This window comes from Pan paniscus, chromosome 2 (assembly GCF_029289425.2).
Source record: "Pan paniscus chromosome 2, NHGRI_mPanPan1-v2.0_pri, whole genome shotgun sequence".
In the NCBI taxonomy this organism is placed as follows: domain Eukaryota; kingdom Metazoa; phylum Chordata; class Mammalia; order Primates; family Hominidae; genus Pan; species Pan paniscus.
Window position 1 is genome coordinate 36,673,377 of NC_085926.1, and position 12,556 is coordinate 36,685,932.

Genomic DNA, 12,556 nt, shown 5'->3' on the forward strand with positions numbered 1-12,556 from the left:
TAAGAATAAATAATTACTGAGAAACAGCCTAAACATCCAACGGAAGAGAAACTAAGGAAGTTTAGTGGACAGATCCAAGCAACACTGAGGAAGTAAATCAATGGGGAGGGACTGATTCAGGAGTCAGAGAGTGAGGTATCAAGGGTGATGCCTGTGTTTTGAACTTGCTGAACAGAACCATTCCCTGAGATAGGGAGAAATACAGGAAGGACAGGTTTGGAGGTGAGAATTGTGCATTCTGCTGTAGAGGAACCTCTGATGGCTGTGCAGGGATATGTTCTGTAGGCAGTTGGAAAGGTGGGCCTAGAACTTAGAGAAGCCTTGGATGGAAACATAACTGGGGGCAGGGAAGGAGAAGCTCATCTGCAAATAGACAGTGAGTGTAAATGAAGTTGCCAGGTGAAATAGAGTGAAAATAGAGTCTAGGACTGAACTTTGAGGACCTGCAACTATATTTTTAACAACTTTATTGAGGTATAATTGACACACAATAAACTGCACATAACAAAAGTGTACAATTTGGTAAGTTTTGACATATATACCCCCATAAATCCATTATTACATTCAAGAAAATGAACACGTCCCTCATCCCCAAAGTTACCAAGTGTTCCCTTGCAATCCTTCTGTCCCTTCTCTCCCCATTTCCATCTCCAGCAAACCCCCTGATCACTTTCTGTCACTATAGATTCACTTGTATTTTCTGGAATAGTATGTAAATGAAATAATCAAAATGTAGTCTTTTTTTTCTTCTTTCATTCAGCCTAATTCTTTGGCGGTCCATCCATGTTGTTCGTGTATGAATAGTTCATCCCTTTTTTGTGGCTGTTATTCATTGTGTGGGTATACAATCTGTTTATCCATGCACCAAATCATGCCCATTCAAGATGTTTCCACTTTGGGGCTACTACAAATAAAGCACCTATAAATATTGTGAAGTCTTCGTAGGACATATGCTTGAATTTCTGCTGGGTAAACATCTAGAAGTGGAATATCATATGGTAGGTACATGTTTAACTTTTAAAGGAACTACCAAACCATTCTCCAAAGGAGAAGTCCCATTTTATACTCCCAGCAGCAATGTACGGGAAGTTCCAGTCACTCTGCATCCTCGCTAGTAGTTGGTAAGGTCAGTCTTTTCATTTTAGCCATTTAATTTTAGCTATTCTAATGGGTATATAGTGATATTTCATTGTGATTTTAATTTGCATTTCCCTAGCCACTAAGGATGGAACTATAGCTTTTAGCAACTGGAAGAAGACTGAATCTATACAAGAGATCCAAAGGTATAGGAGAAAAAAAAAAACAGAAAAATGTGACATCATGGTAGTCAACAGGAGAAATTATTCAAAGAGAAAGTGATCAATAGGGTCAAGTGATGCTAATTTGAGGATTGAAAATTCTCTTTTGGATTTAGTGAAATGAAGGTTACTGGTGTCTTTTATCAAAATATGTTCTAGTAGCAACTGAATCCAGCTTCCAGCCTCTTTCACGTGTTCAGAATGAGTCCCATTACACTGCCTGCTGGGCAGCACCCACTCCTCAGGGGTCTGAATCCCTGCTCCACAGGGCCCCTTCTCCAAGCTTCTGAGGTTAAAGTACCAGCTGGTACTTCTTTGATGTGGTTTCAAGTTTCTAGGGGGTGTCAACGGTTTGGTTTCCCGAGAAGCCAACTCTAAAATCCAGATTAGCATCCAAAAGGCTTATTAGGGAGTGGTCTCAGGATCATTACCTCTGGAAGGGAAAGGAAAGAAGCAGGATTGGGCAAGGGAGAAAGTGGGCTATGATGCAGTCTCAACCAACAGTTCAGCCAACCCCCATGGGGAGGTCCGTAGTTGGATGGCCCTTCAGTATTGTCCCTGTTTGGGACAAAGGAGCTGAGCCACCATACCCTACATGGACTAGTCATTTGATATAGCCTGCTTCAGGAGGGAGCTGAAAGGTGTCTCTTCCAGTGGAGGGTAATTCCTGTAGAGGGCTGAAAGCTGAGAGCCATCATCCAGAAGCACCCCAAGCAGCTTATTCCCTTCAGTCTTGGAGGACCTGAGTGGCATACTACAGTGTCCCCTACAAGAAATTTCTCCTTCAATAGGTTCTAATAACCCCAACTTCTTCCCTTGGTTCTCCAAAGAACAGGAGCCACTTCCTGCAGTTACTATCTCTAAATTATACCAGAGCCTCCTTTGTGCTTCTTCCATTTTCCAAAACCTGATTAAGCAATTCCTTATGTTGAATTCTCTAGTACTGTTCCTGTTTTCCTGACTAACACACCCCTCCACCCAGATGGCTCCAAAACTGTTAGGGAAGGTAGACATGAAAAAGCCACACTCTTGACTAGATTTTGTGGCCTACCAACCAGGTCATTCATAATCTAGGAAGGTCAATTTGGGAAATATTAGGATATGTCTTGCTGTCAGCTCACACAGACTCCCAGAATCATCTGCAAAGACCAATATTTCAGCACAGAAATCTGGAATGTGTCCTGGGTGTATGCCCTGCAGGTAGGAATGTGCTTGAACTCTGAGCTCCTTCGAGCCCCAGTGTAATCCATTTACTGCATTTCTGACATATTAATGTACTAAATGGCTCCCTCGTGATCTGAAAATGTTAACACAGTCACAGCCTGAGCGCCTGACTTCACATAGAAATGACTCAGGCTCAGGGATAATTGGGGCTGAAAAGCAGTATAACGGTATTGCAGGAGCAAGAATGATTCAATGGTTTGTTTTTTTCTTTCCATGTCTCAGACTGCACCAAAACTGATTTTTGGTAAGACTGAAATGCAAGAGACCAAGATTAGTACATCCTAAATAAACAGGTCTTGTCAACTAATCAAGTGTCCTTCACATCTATATGTAGTCATATCAGCTTCAGGAGATATGCCTGAACTATAATTCATTCCCTGGCTGTCATCACCAGCACAAAGAAGTAATCAGAATACAGGCCCACTTCTGTTATTCAGAGCACATTTTATTAACACAGAAAGACCACAATGCACCTTATTAATCTCACAGGGGGAGTTTAGACCCTGGTAAGCACCACTCCTGTAGTACAGAATAAACTTGGTTACAAAGGGGAAGCAAAACACATCATTATTACCAAAATTCCTCACTGATGACAATGCTTACCCCCCAAAAATGTATTAAAGGCTTTAAATATACAAATCTAAAAATATGTTGTGACATTTAACATTGACATAATTTTTTTAATATGCTTTAAAATATACTGAGTGTCTCTCCCTCTGATTCACCAATTATGTGAAGAAGCCTCTTTCATTGTTTTTCTCTCAAACTTCTATCCTTTTCTCTGTCCTTGAGCAGAACTGGGAGCTGGACAGATTCCCAAGGCGGTGACTATGATACCTGCTCCACAACCCTCTTGTGCTGGCTCCGGAAGTGACCCTCGCTGCTGGGGGACACCTGCTTCTGTCGTTTCACTGTATTGGACTTGCCAGCCGTTTCGATCCAGGGGTGCTGAAGAACCTGATGAGCTGTGTAGCGCTTTTTGGGGTCTACCACCAGCAACCGGCTCACCAGATCTTTAGCAGCTGTTGGAATGAGAGAAGGGGAAAATGTGATGAATGCAGGTGGTTCTGAATTTTTCTTCCCCACACATGAAATAAGAACATAAACATTCACGTCAGCACCACAGCTGGCTGAAAGCCTCCTTCATATTCTAGAGCAGCACAGTCCAATAGAAGACAGGAACATTCTCTATCTGCACTATCCACCTGCGATTATTGAGCATTTGAAATCTGGCTTGTGAAACTGAGGAAGTGAATATTTATATGATTTACTTTGAGTTAATTTACATTTGCATTTAAATAGCCACGTGTGGCAGCAGGGAGGGGGGTTACCATGTTGGACAGCACAGCTCGAGAGGACGTTCCTTCATTTCTCTGGAATCGCAGGGCCAGACCCACTCTTAACATCCCTGGCACTCAGGGCAAAGGAACAAATGGAGACCACATGCTATACATCTACATACTTTAAGGTTTCAAATCGAAACTAACACATTGTTAAATAAAATATGTTCAATCTTTCCAAGTCAATACATATGCCTTCACATTGACAAAACTGAAAACCGTGTAAAGAAATCTAAAAAGTAAATAGTGCAAATTCAAAAATAATTTTATTTTCTGCCCAAGACCATGACTGATTTTAGAGAAATGAGGGCCCAACTGGTGGGCCCAGCAGCAGGCAGAAAGCAGAAGAGATTTCCCCCTGGCTTGCTGGCTCTCCCAGCCTGGCTCATTGAGACTGCTCTTCCAATCACTCAAGATATGCACAAGAAGAAAATATCCACTTTTTGTTGTTGTTGTTCTTTGCCTTTATTGAAAGCTGTCTCTTACTCAAGACCAGCTGCTTACCCACCAATCACCGCTCCCCTACCCTGATGTCCAGCCACCTCCTGAGCACAGAAGGCCCAGATTCCTCCTACACCACCCAATTCAAGCTGGGAAAATTCTGCCCCAAAAAGCCCCAGCCCACCACTGCCACATCACTCCCTCAGGGTCCTCAAATGACTCAGAGGCTGGAAGGCCAGATTTAAGTTGAGAATCCTCAGACTCTTGTGAACAAGTGTGGACAACCAGACACCCCAGCCAACATGTCCAAGCTCTGTCTACCCCCTCCAGATGGCCACTCCTTGGCCACTTTATGGCATAGTGGGAAGAGGCTGGAAAGAGGTCTCAAAAACCTTGGATGTGGGCTTGGGCCATTTGGACAGGGAATTCAGGGGCCCTAAGGAAGTGATCTAGAAGAGGGGACCTGGGCTCTGGGGGCACATCCCCTAGGCCCCATACTCTCCTCACTCCATAGAGAAGGGTGTGACTACAGCAGGGTCCAGGACAGGGGCCACCCATGCCCAAATCTAAGGAGTGCTGCATAGAACTTTCTAAAATGATTTTTAGTCCCTCAATTCCCAGTTGCCACTGCCTTGTCAGCTCAAGATCCTCATCTACTGTGACAGGCCACCCTCTCCCTACCTTATTTAAAGGGGGGGAAATGAAGATTTTCCCTTCCCTCATCCTCCAATCCCAGTGAGGAAATAGAGGCTAGGGATGGAGGCAGTTCAATAACTAAAATTAAATAGCATGTTTAGGGAAAATTGAAAAACAAAATGTTATCACTCCTATTCTACTTTATTTTTATTTTGAACCAGGGTCTCTGTCACCCAGGCTGGAGTGTGGTGGCACAATCATAGCTCACTGCAGCCTCAAACTCCTGGGCTTAAGTGGTCCTCCTGCCTCGGCCTCCAGAGCAGCTGGGACCACCCCTGGCTAATTTGTTTCATTTTTTGTAGAGAAGGGGTATCGCCAGTTGCCCAGGCTGGTCTCAAACTCCTGGTCTCAAGCAATCCTCCCACCTGGGCCTCCCAAAGTGCTAGGATTATAGGTATGAGCCACCACACCCAGCCTCCTATTCTACTTTTTAAGCTAAAGACTCAAAATCCCCAATTATCTAGTTCCCAGTTTTACAAGGACAGTGAGTAGTACAGACAAATCAGTAGAGACAAGGGGAAGGATTTCATTTGGAATCAAATGGAACAGAGGGCCAAAAGCAGGGAGGACCATGCATGCTCCAAGTCACTAAAAAATAACTGAGATCTTCATTGCAGAGCCCCTGTGCTTCAAGTGTGCTGCTATAGGACCCTTGATTATGCATGTGTAAAATAAGCATTTTCAGTCTGTTCCATTCACAAACACTTCTGCATATAAGATGGCCTTTCTCTTTCCAAAGGGGAGTTACAATGTTTCTGATATTTTTCTGTTCTGAGGTTCTTGAATTGCCTTAAGGAAAAGCACTTGGTGACTGTAACTGGTGGTTGGGCTTTTTCACTAAATCTCAAAGCAAGCCATGTTTTCAGAGTGCTACACAAACCTACATGAAGCTACTGAGGAAGTAAAGGCTGAGACATGACATGTTGACAGTCCAACTCTGCACCAGGCACAGTGGTGGGTCCTCTACACATCTGACCTGAAAAACCCATCCCCTCCTCTGCTGTGTGAGGAAGCCCCAAATCTCACCATCAGAGATATTGTCCCAGTAAGGGGGGAGGAACTCAAAGTGGCCCAGCTGGATGATGTTAAAGAGCTCGTCCTGGTCCCTCTCAGGGCTGCGGAATGGGGGAAAGCCACACAGCAAGATATAGAGGATCACGCCAGCAGCCCACATGTCCACCTCCAGTCCATAACCTGCGCAGACAGAGGCAGAGACACAAGCAAATCTGAGACCAGGCAGGGTCAAAGGTGATGAAATAAATGATGGAGTATTGTGCTTCTAAATAGATCTAAGTCATAGAGGATCCCAGCTCTCAGCAACCAAGAGCCACTTCCAAACACAGCTCCCTGCTAACTCCTATACATAAGGACTCTACACCATCATTACTCAAAGTGTGGTCCATGGATCACTGCCACTTTGCAATGCCTTATTACTGGTCTGTAATAGAATGAGCAGAGAAATTGAAAGCAAGTGTTTGGAAACTCTTACAGCAATTTAACAAGACTGTGACGCTCAGTTGCATGATTGAAGGGCACATCTCGTTGAACAGCACATACATCAGTTCAGGCGTTGTCAAACACATGTAGTGAGGCACATGTGGCACGAGATGTGTTCCAGTCACATGCAGCAGGACCGTGATTCCACACTGTACTGGAAACTTTAAAACTTGACCCTTCACTGGAGGTAGTTAGAGAAGCCCCAGTCTACACTAGCAATCTCTGCTTCCTATATATCCATTGCCATCTCTCTCACTTAAAAAATATCATTTACTGGCTTTTTAAATGATTTTTAAAAGACTGATGTTTACTAGCTGTATCCCCATGTGTGCACACACTGGTACACAACACACACACACACGCACACACCTATATAGAGACATGTATACTTTTCTAAATAAAATTTTTATTTACTTTTCTAAATAAAAATAGGATCACATTGCACCTATACTCTATTTTATTTACTGAATATTATACAATGACATTTCCAACATAAGAATTTCCTATGAAAAATACCAAAAATATTTTTTACAAAAATGATTTCTAATAACTATTAGTATCCCCTTTACATAATAAATCCCTATGTTGTAATTTGTTTTTACTAATTTTTTTACAGCTGTAAGGAATTTTCTGATGAGCATTTATTAAATATTTGTGCACATGTCTGATTATATTCCTAAAATAACCTTCCAGCAATGAAATAGACAAAGCAATATACAGTAAAGGTTTTTGATACATATTACACATTGTCCTCCCAAAACTTATCACAGCAATATAGACATTTTCAAACACTTTCTAACTAACTTTTTACAGTTAGAAAAAGAAAACGCTTGACCACTGTAATTTAGAAGTTAGATATTCATAATTAAGCCCCAGAGTAAGTTTGTCAAAATACAAATCTGCAGGAAAATATTAAAAGAATAAGTCACTAATGACCTCTTTTGGTCTTTTCTCAGTTCTCAACCATCTCACTGTTGAGAGGGATTGATTTTCCTGGACCTCATCAATCCTAGAAATGTCCCTTGGCCTCTGTGACAATGCACTTTCCAGATCCTCTCTGGGCTGCTCAGCCTTTTCTCTGCTGATCCCTCCTTCCTTCTCTCATCCCTGAGCTCTTGGCCTCCTCAAGAATCTGTCCTTGGCTCTCATTCCTGGCATCACCAAGGAGCCCATTATCAACCATCTCTGTGTTGAGGAGTCTCAAAGCCACATATTCAGCTCACAGCTTCACCTCCTTGCCAAGTGGACAACTCCATTATCCATCCTGATATCGCTACAAAGTCAGTGTATTCAAAATTAAACTCAGCCCATCCCCCTATCTCCCAAAAGAGCTATCCTTTCCAACACCCTGTTTTAGTTGGTGCTACCACCAATATGTGGTTTTCCCAAGAGTTTGTGTTGCCTATTTGCTTTCTTTTCTTCTCTTATCCAGTTCATCGATGCCACACCAAGTCTAAACATCTCTAACCAGTCTTCCCATTTGTGGAGAATTTAAGCTCAACCTACCCAACTGATACAGTTTGGATATTTGTCCCCTCCAAATCTCATGTTGAAATGTGATTCCCAATGTTGGAGGTGGGGCCTGGCGGGAAGTGATTAGATCATGGGGGTGGATCCTTCATGAATGGTTTAGTACCATCCCCTTGGTGACAAGTGAGTTCTCACTCAGGTAGTTCACTTAGGATCTGGTTGTTTAGAAGTCTGGGACCTCCCTCTCTCTCTCTTGCTCCCAGTCCCACCATGTAACATGCCGGTTCCCTGTCACCTTCCACCATGAGTGTAAGCTTCTTAAGCCCTTATCAGAAGCAGAGCAGATGGCTGGCACCATGCTTGTACAGCCTGCAGAACCCTGAACCAACTAAACCTCTTTTCTTTATAAATTACCCAGCCTTCGTTATCTCTATAGCAACAGAAAAACCTGACTAATATACCAACCAATTGTGTTTCTCTCTGGTCCATTGAGGCTAGTCTTCTCCATGTCTCTAACACCTGACCTCATGCATGTTGTCATCTCCTCATCTTTTTTTTTTTTTTTTTTTTGAGATGAAGTTTCACTCTTGTTGCCCAGGCTGGAGTGCAATGGCATGATCTTGGCTCACTGCAAATTCCACCTCCCGGGTTCAAGCAATTCTCCTGCCTCAGCTTCCCGAGTAGCTCAGATTACAGGCATGTGCCACCACGCCCAGCTAATTTTTTTGTAGTTTTAGTACAGACAGGGTTTCACCATGTTGGCCAGGATGGTTTCAAATGCCTGACCTCAGGTGATCCACCCGCCTCAGCCTCCCAAAGAGCTGGGATTACAGGCATGAGCCACCATCCCTGGCCATCTCCTCATCTTAATTATCCTGATGCTTCTGCTGCTGGGAAACTATCCGTCCATCCCTTCTCCCTGTCACCAACCCTGCAACCCAATGAGAGTCTTCCCATCTTACCAATGGTGGGTAAATTGGTTTCTCCTGGAGTGCCACAGTAGTCAAATAGTCATTCATATATTTAGAGCCATATCATAACTATTATTTCCTTTTTAAATGTTTTAGAAAGTTTGTCACTAAAACAGCTCATTGGATCCTTGCATAATATACAAGTAGGTAATAAATATTCATAGAGTTCATGGAGGAAAATGGGATCCTTTTCCTTTAAATGCAAGGTTGGTGAAGAAATTTTTAAACCAAGTACCATAAGGACTGCTTCAATTCTCTCCTATTAGAGATAGCCTTGGGTCAGTAGCCCAAATGGCCTTGCTTGCTTGAGTTCCCCACCCAATTCTCCATCATCTTTCATCTCACTGTCCTGCCTAAACACACTAAACACACACACACACACACACACACATGCACACACACTGATCCATTGACTGTAACAAGGGCAGCCCTAATGAGGAGAAAGCTCTCATGCTTTGGTCAAGCCTACTTCAAATATTTTCATTGAAGTCCAAATCCAAGCCTAAGTGTCAGTTCTCTGAGATTTATTCCATATTGAAAACTAGTAAATATGACAAATGAAACATTTGTTAGTAAGGGAACTAGAGTCCCACAGATCGATGTGTAACACTTACCTTTCTCAGAAAGAATTTCGGGAGCTACGTAAGTTGGGGTCCCACACACAGTAAATATAGGTCTCACCACATGCTTTGCAAGTCCAAAATCAGCCAATTTCAAGGTAGTAGATTTGTCCTCATTTCGCTGAACCTGTAAGAAACCAAAATCCCCAAACCACCAAAATTGTGATTAGAACAAAGAAGGGATACTAATGAAACAACAGGCATGCAAGGTCAAGAAAAGCAAACCATAAACCTATATGAGATTACAGCTTAGCCCAACACTGACAAAGCTAACTTGACTTCAATGACAAGGGCTCACATTTTCAACTTAAGAACCAATGAGTTAGATTTACTAGGCCGTCCAATATGGTAGCACCATATTGTCACAAGTGGCTATTTAAATTTATTAAGTAAAATTAAATTTAAAATTTAGCTTCTCAGCTGCATTAGGCACATTTCAAGTGCTCAAAAGCCACTTGTGGCTTGTGGCTACTATATTGGGAAACACAGATAGACACACTTCCATTGTTGCAGAAAGGGCTATTAGACAGCATTGACTTAGAACAAGGATCAAGGATACTTTGAGCACAGACTAGCTTTCATGAGCATTAGAAAATGCTCTGGGCAATGCAGAGGCTGGGCAGAGGGAAAAAAGAAAGGAAAAAGACTGGGAATTAAAATGAAGAAGTATGGGGCAGGGGTGAGGGGGAGATAGGGATGGTTAATTGGTACAAAAAGAATACTTAGAAAGAATGAATATGACCTATTATTTGATAGAAAAACAGGGTGACTATAGTCAATTATAATTCAATTGTACATTTTTAAATAACTAAAAGGGTATAATTGGATTGTTTGTATTAGGTTGGTGCAAAAGTAATCACACAAGGATAAATGCTTGAGGGGATGAATACCCCATTCTCCATGATGTAATGATTATGCATTGCATGCCTGTATCAAAACATCTCATGTACCCCAAAAATATATGCACCTAGTATGTACCCTGATATGGTTTGGCTGTGTCCCTACCCAAATCTCATCTTGAATTGTAACTCCCACAATTCCCACATGTTGTGAGGGGAACCCAGTGGGCAGTAATTGAATCATGGGAGTGGGTCTTTCCCATGCTGTTCTCATGACAGTGAATCAATCTCATGAGATCTGACAGTTTTAAAAATGGGAGTTTGCCTGCACAAGCTCTCTCTTTGCCTGATGCCATCCATGTAAGATGTGACTTGCTCCTCCTTGCCTTCCACCATAATTGTGGGAAGGCCTCCCCAGCCATGTGGAACCATAGTCCATTAAACTCCTTTTTCTTCCTGGTCTCAGGTATGTCTTTATCAGCAGCATGAAAATGGACTAATACAGTAAACTGGTACCAGTAGAGTGGGGCACTGCTGAAAAGATACCCAAAAATGTGGAAGTGACTTTGGAACTTGGTAACAGGCAGAGACTGGTACAGTTTGGAGGGCTCAGAAGAAGACAGAAAAATGTGGGAAAGTTTGTAACTTCCTAGAGACTTGTTGAATGGCTTTGCCCAAAATGCTGATAGTGATATGGACAATAAAGTCCAGACTGAGGTGGTCTCAGATGGAAATGAGGAACTTGTTGGGAACTGGGACAAAGGTGACTCTTGCTACATTTTAGCAGAGACTGGTGGCATTTTGCCCCTGCCGTAGAGATTTATGGAACTTTGAACTTGAGAGAGATGATTTAGGATATCTGGTGGAAGAAATTTCTAAGCAGTAAAGCATTCAAGAGGTGACTTGGGTGCTGTTAAAGACATTCAGTTTTATAAGGGAAACAGAGCACAAAAGTTTGGAAAATTTACAGCCTGACAATGCAATAGAAAAGAAAATCCCATTTTCCAAGGATAAATTAAAGCTGGCTGCAGAAATTTGCCTAAGTAATGAGGACCCAAATGTTAATCCCCAAGACAATGGGGAAAATGTCTCCAGGGCATGTCAGAGGTCTTCATGGCACCCCATCCTATCACAGGTGTAGAGACCTACAAGGAAAAAGTGGTTTTGTGGGCTGGGCCCAGGATCCCCATGCTGTGTGCAGCCTAGGGACTTGGTACCCTGCCTCCCAGCCGCTCCAGCCATGGCTGAAAGGGGCAAACGTAGAGCTCGAGTTGTGGCTTCAGAGGAAGCAAGCCTTGGTCAATTCCAAGTGGTAGTGAGCCTGCCATTGCACAGAAGTCAAGAATTGGGGTTTAGGAACCTCTGCCAGATTTCAGAGGATGTATGCAAATGCCTGGATGTCCAGGCAAAAGTTTGCTGCAGGGGAGGGGTTCTCATGGAGACTCTCTGCTAGGGCAGTGCAGAAGGGAAATGTGGGGTCGGATCCCCCAAACAGAGTCCCTACTGGGGCACTGCCTAATGGAGCTGTGAGAAGAAGGCCACTGTCCTCCAGCCTTCAGAATGGTAGACCAATGACAACTTGTACCACGCACCTAGAAAAGCCACAGACTTTCAATGCCAGCCTGTGAAAGAAGCCAGGAGAGAGGCTGTACCCTGCAAAACCACAGGAGCGGAGCTGCCCAAGACCATGGGAACCCACCTCTTGCATTAGCATGACCTGGATGTGAGACCTGGAGTCAAAAGAGATCATTTTGGAGCTTTAAGATTTGACTGCCCCGTTAGATTTCAGACTTTCATGGGGCCTGTGGCCCCTTTGTTTTGGCCAATTCCTCCCAGTTGAAATGGCTGTATTTACCCAACACCTGTACCCCGACTGTATCTAGGAAGTAACTAACTTGCTTTTGATTCTACAGGCTCACAGGAGGAAGGGACTTTACTTGTCTTGGATGAGACTTTGGACTGTGGACTCTTAAGTTAATGCTGAAATGAGTTAAGACTTTGGGGAACTATTGAGAAGACATGATTGGTTTTGAAATGTGAGGACATGAGATTTGGGAGGGGCCAGGGCAGAATGATATGGTTTGGCTGTGTCCCCACCCAAATCTCATCTTGAATTGTAACTCCCACAATTCCCACATGTTGTGGGAGGAACCCAGTAGG

General features: G+C 43.1%; 1 protein-coding gene across 1 annotated transcript in view; it reads right to left on the minus strand.

The window, feature by feature from the left end:
- Positions 1 to 449: 449 nt before the first annotated feature.
- The window catches only part of DCLK3 (doublecortin like kinase 3), a 52,229-nt gene continuing 40,122 nt past the window's right edge, over positions 450 to 12,556 (minus strand). The window contains exons 3-5 of the mRNA XM_034956100.4: positions 9,552 to 9,684; positions 6,026 to 6,193; positions 450 to 3,544 (exon numbers count right to left, since the gene is read on the minus strand). Coding sequence (XP_034811991.1) covers positions 3,351 to 3,544; positions 6,026 to 6,193; positions 9,552 to 9,684 — 495 coding nt within the window. The 3' untranslated portion in view covers positions 450 to 3,350. The remainder of the gene's footprint in view (positions 3,545 to 6,025; positions 6,194 to 9,551; positions 9,685 to 12,556) is intronic.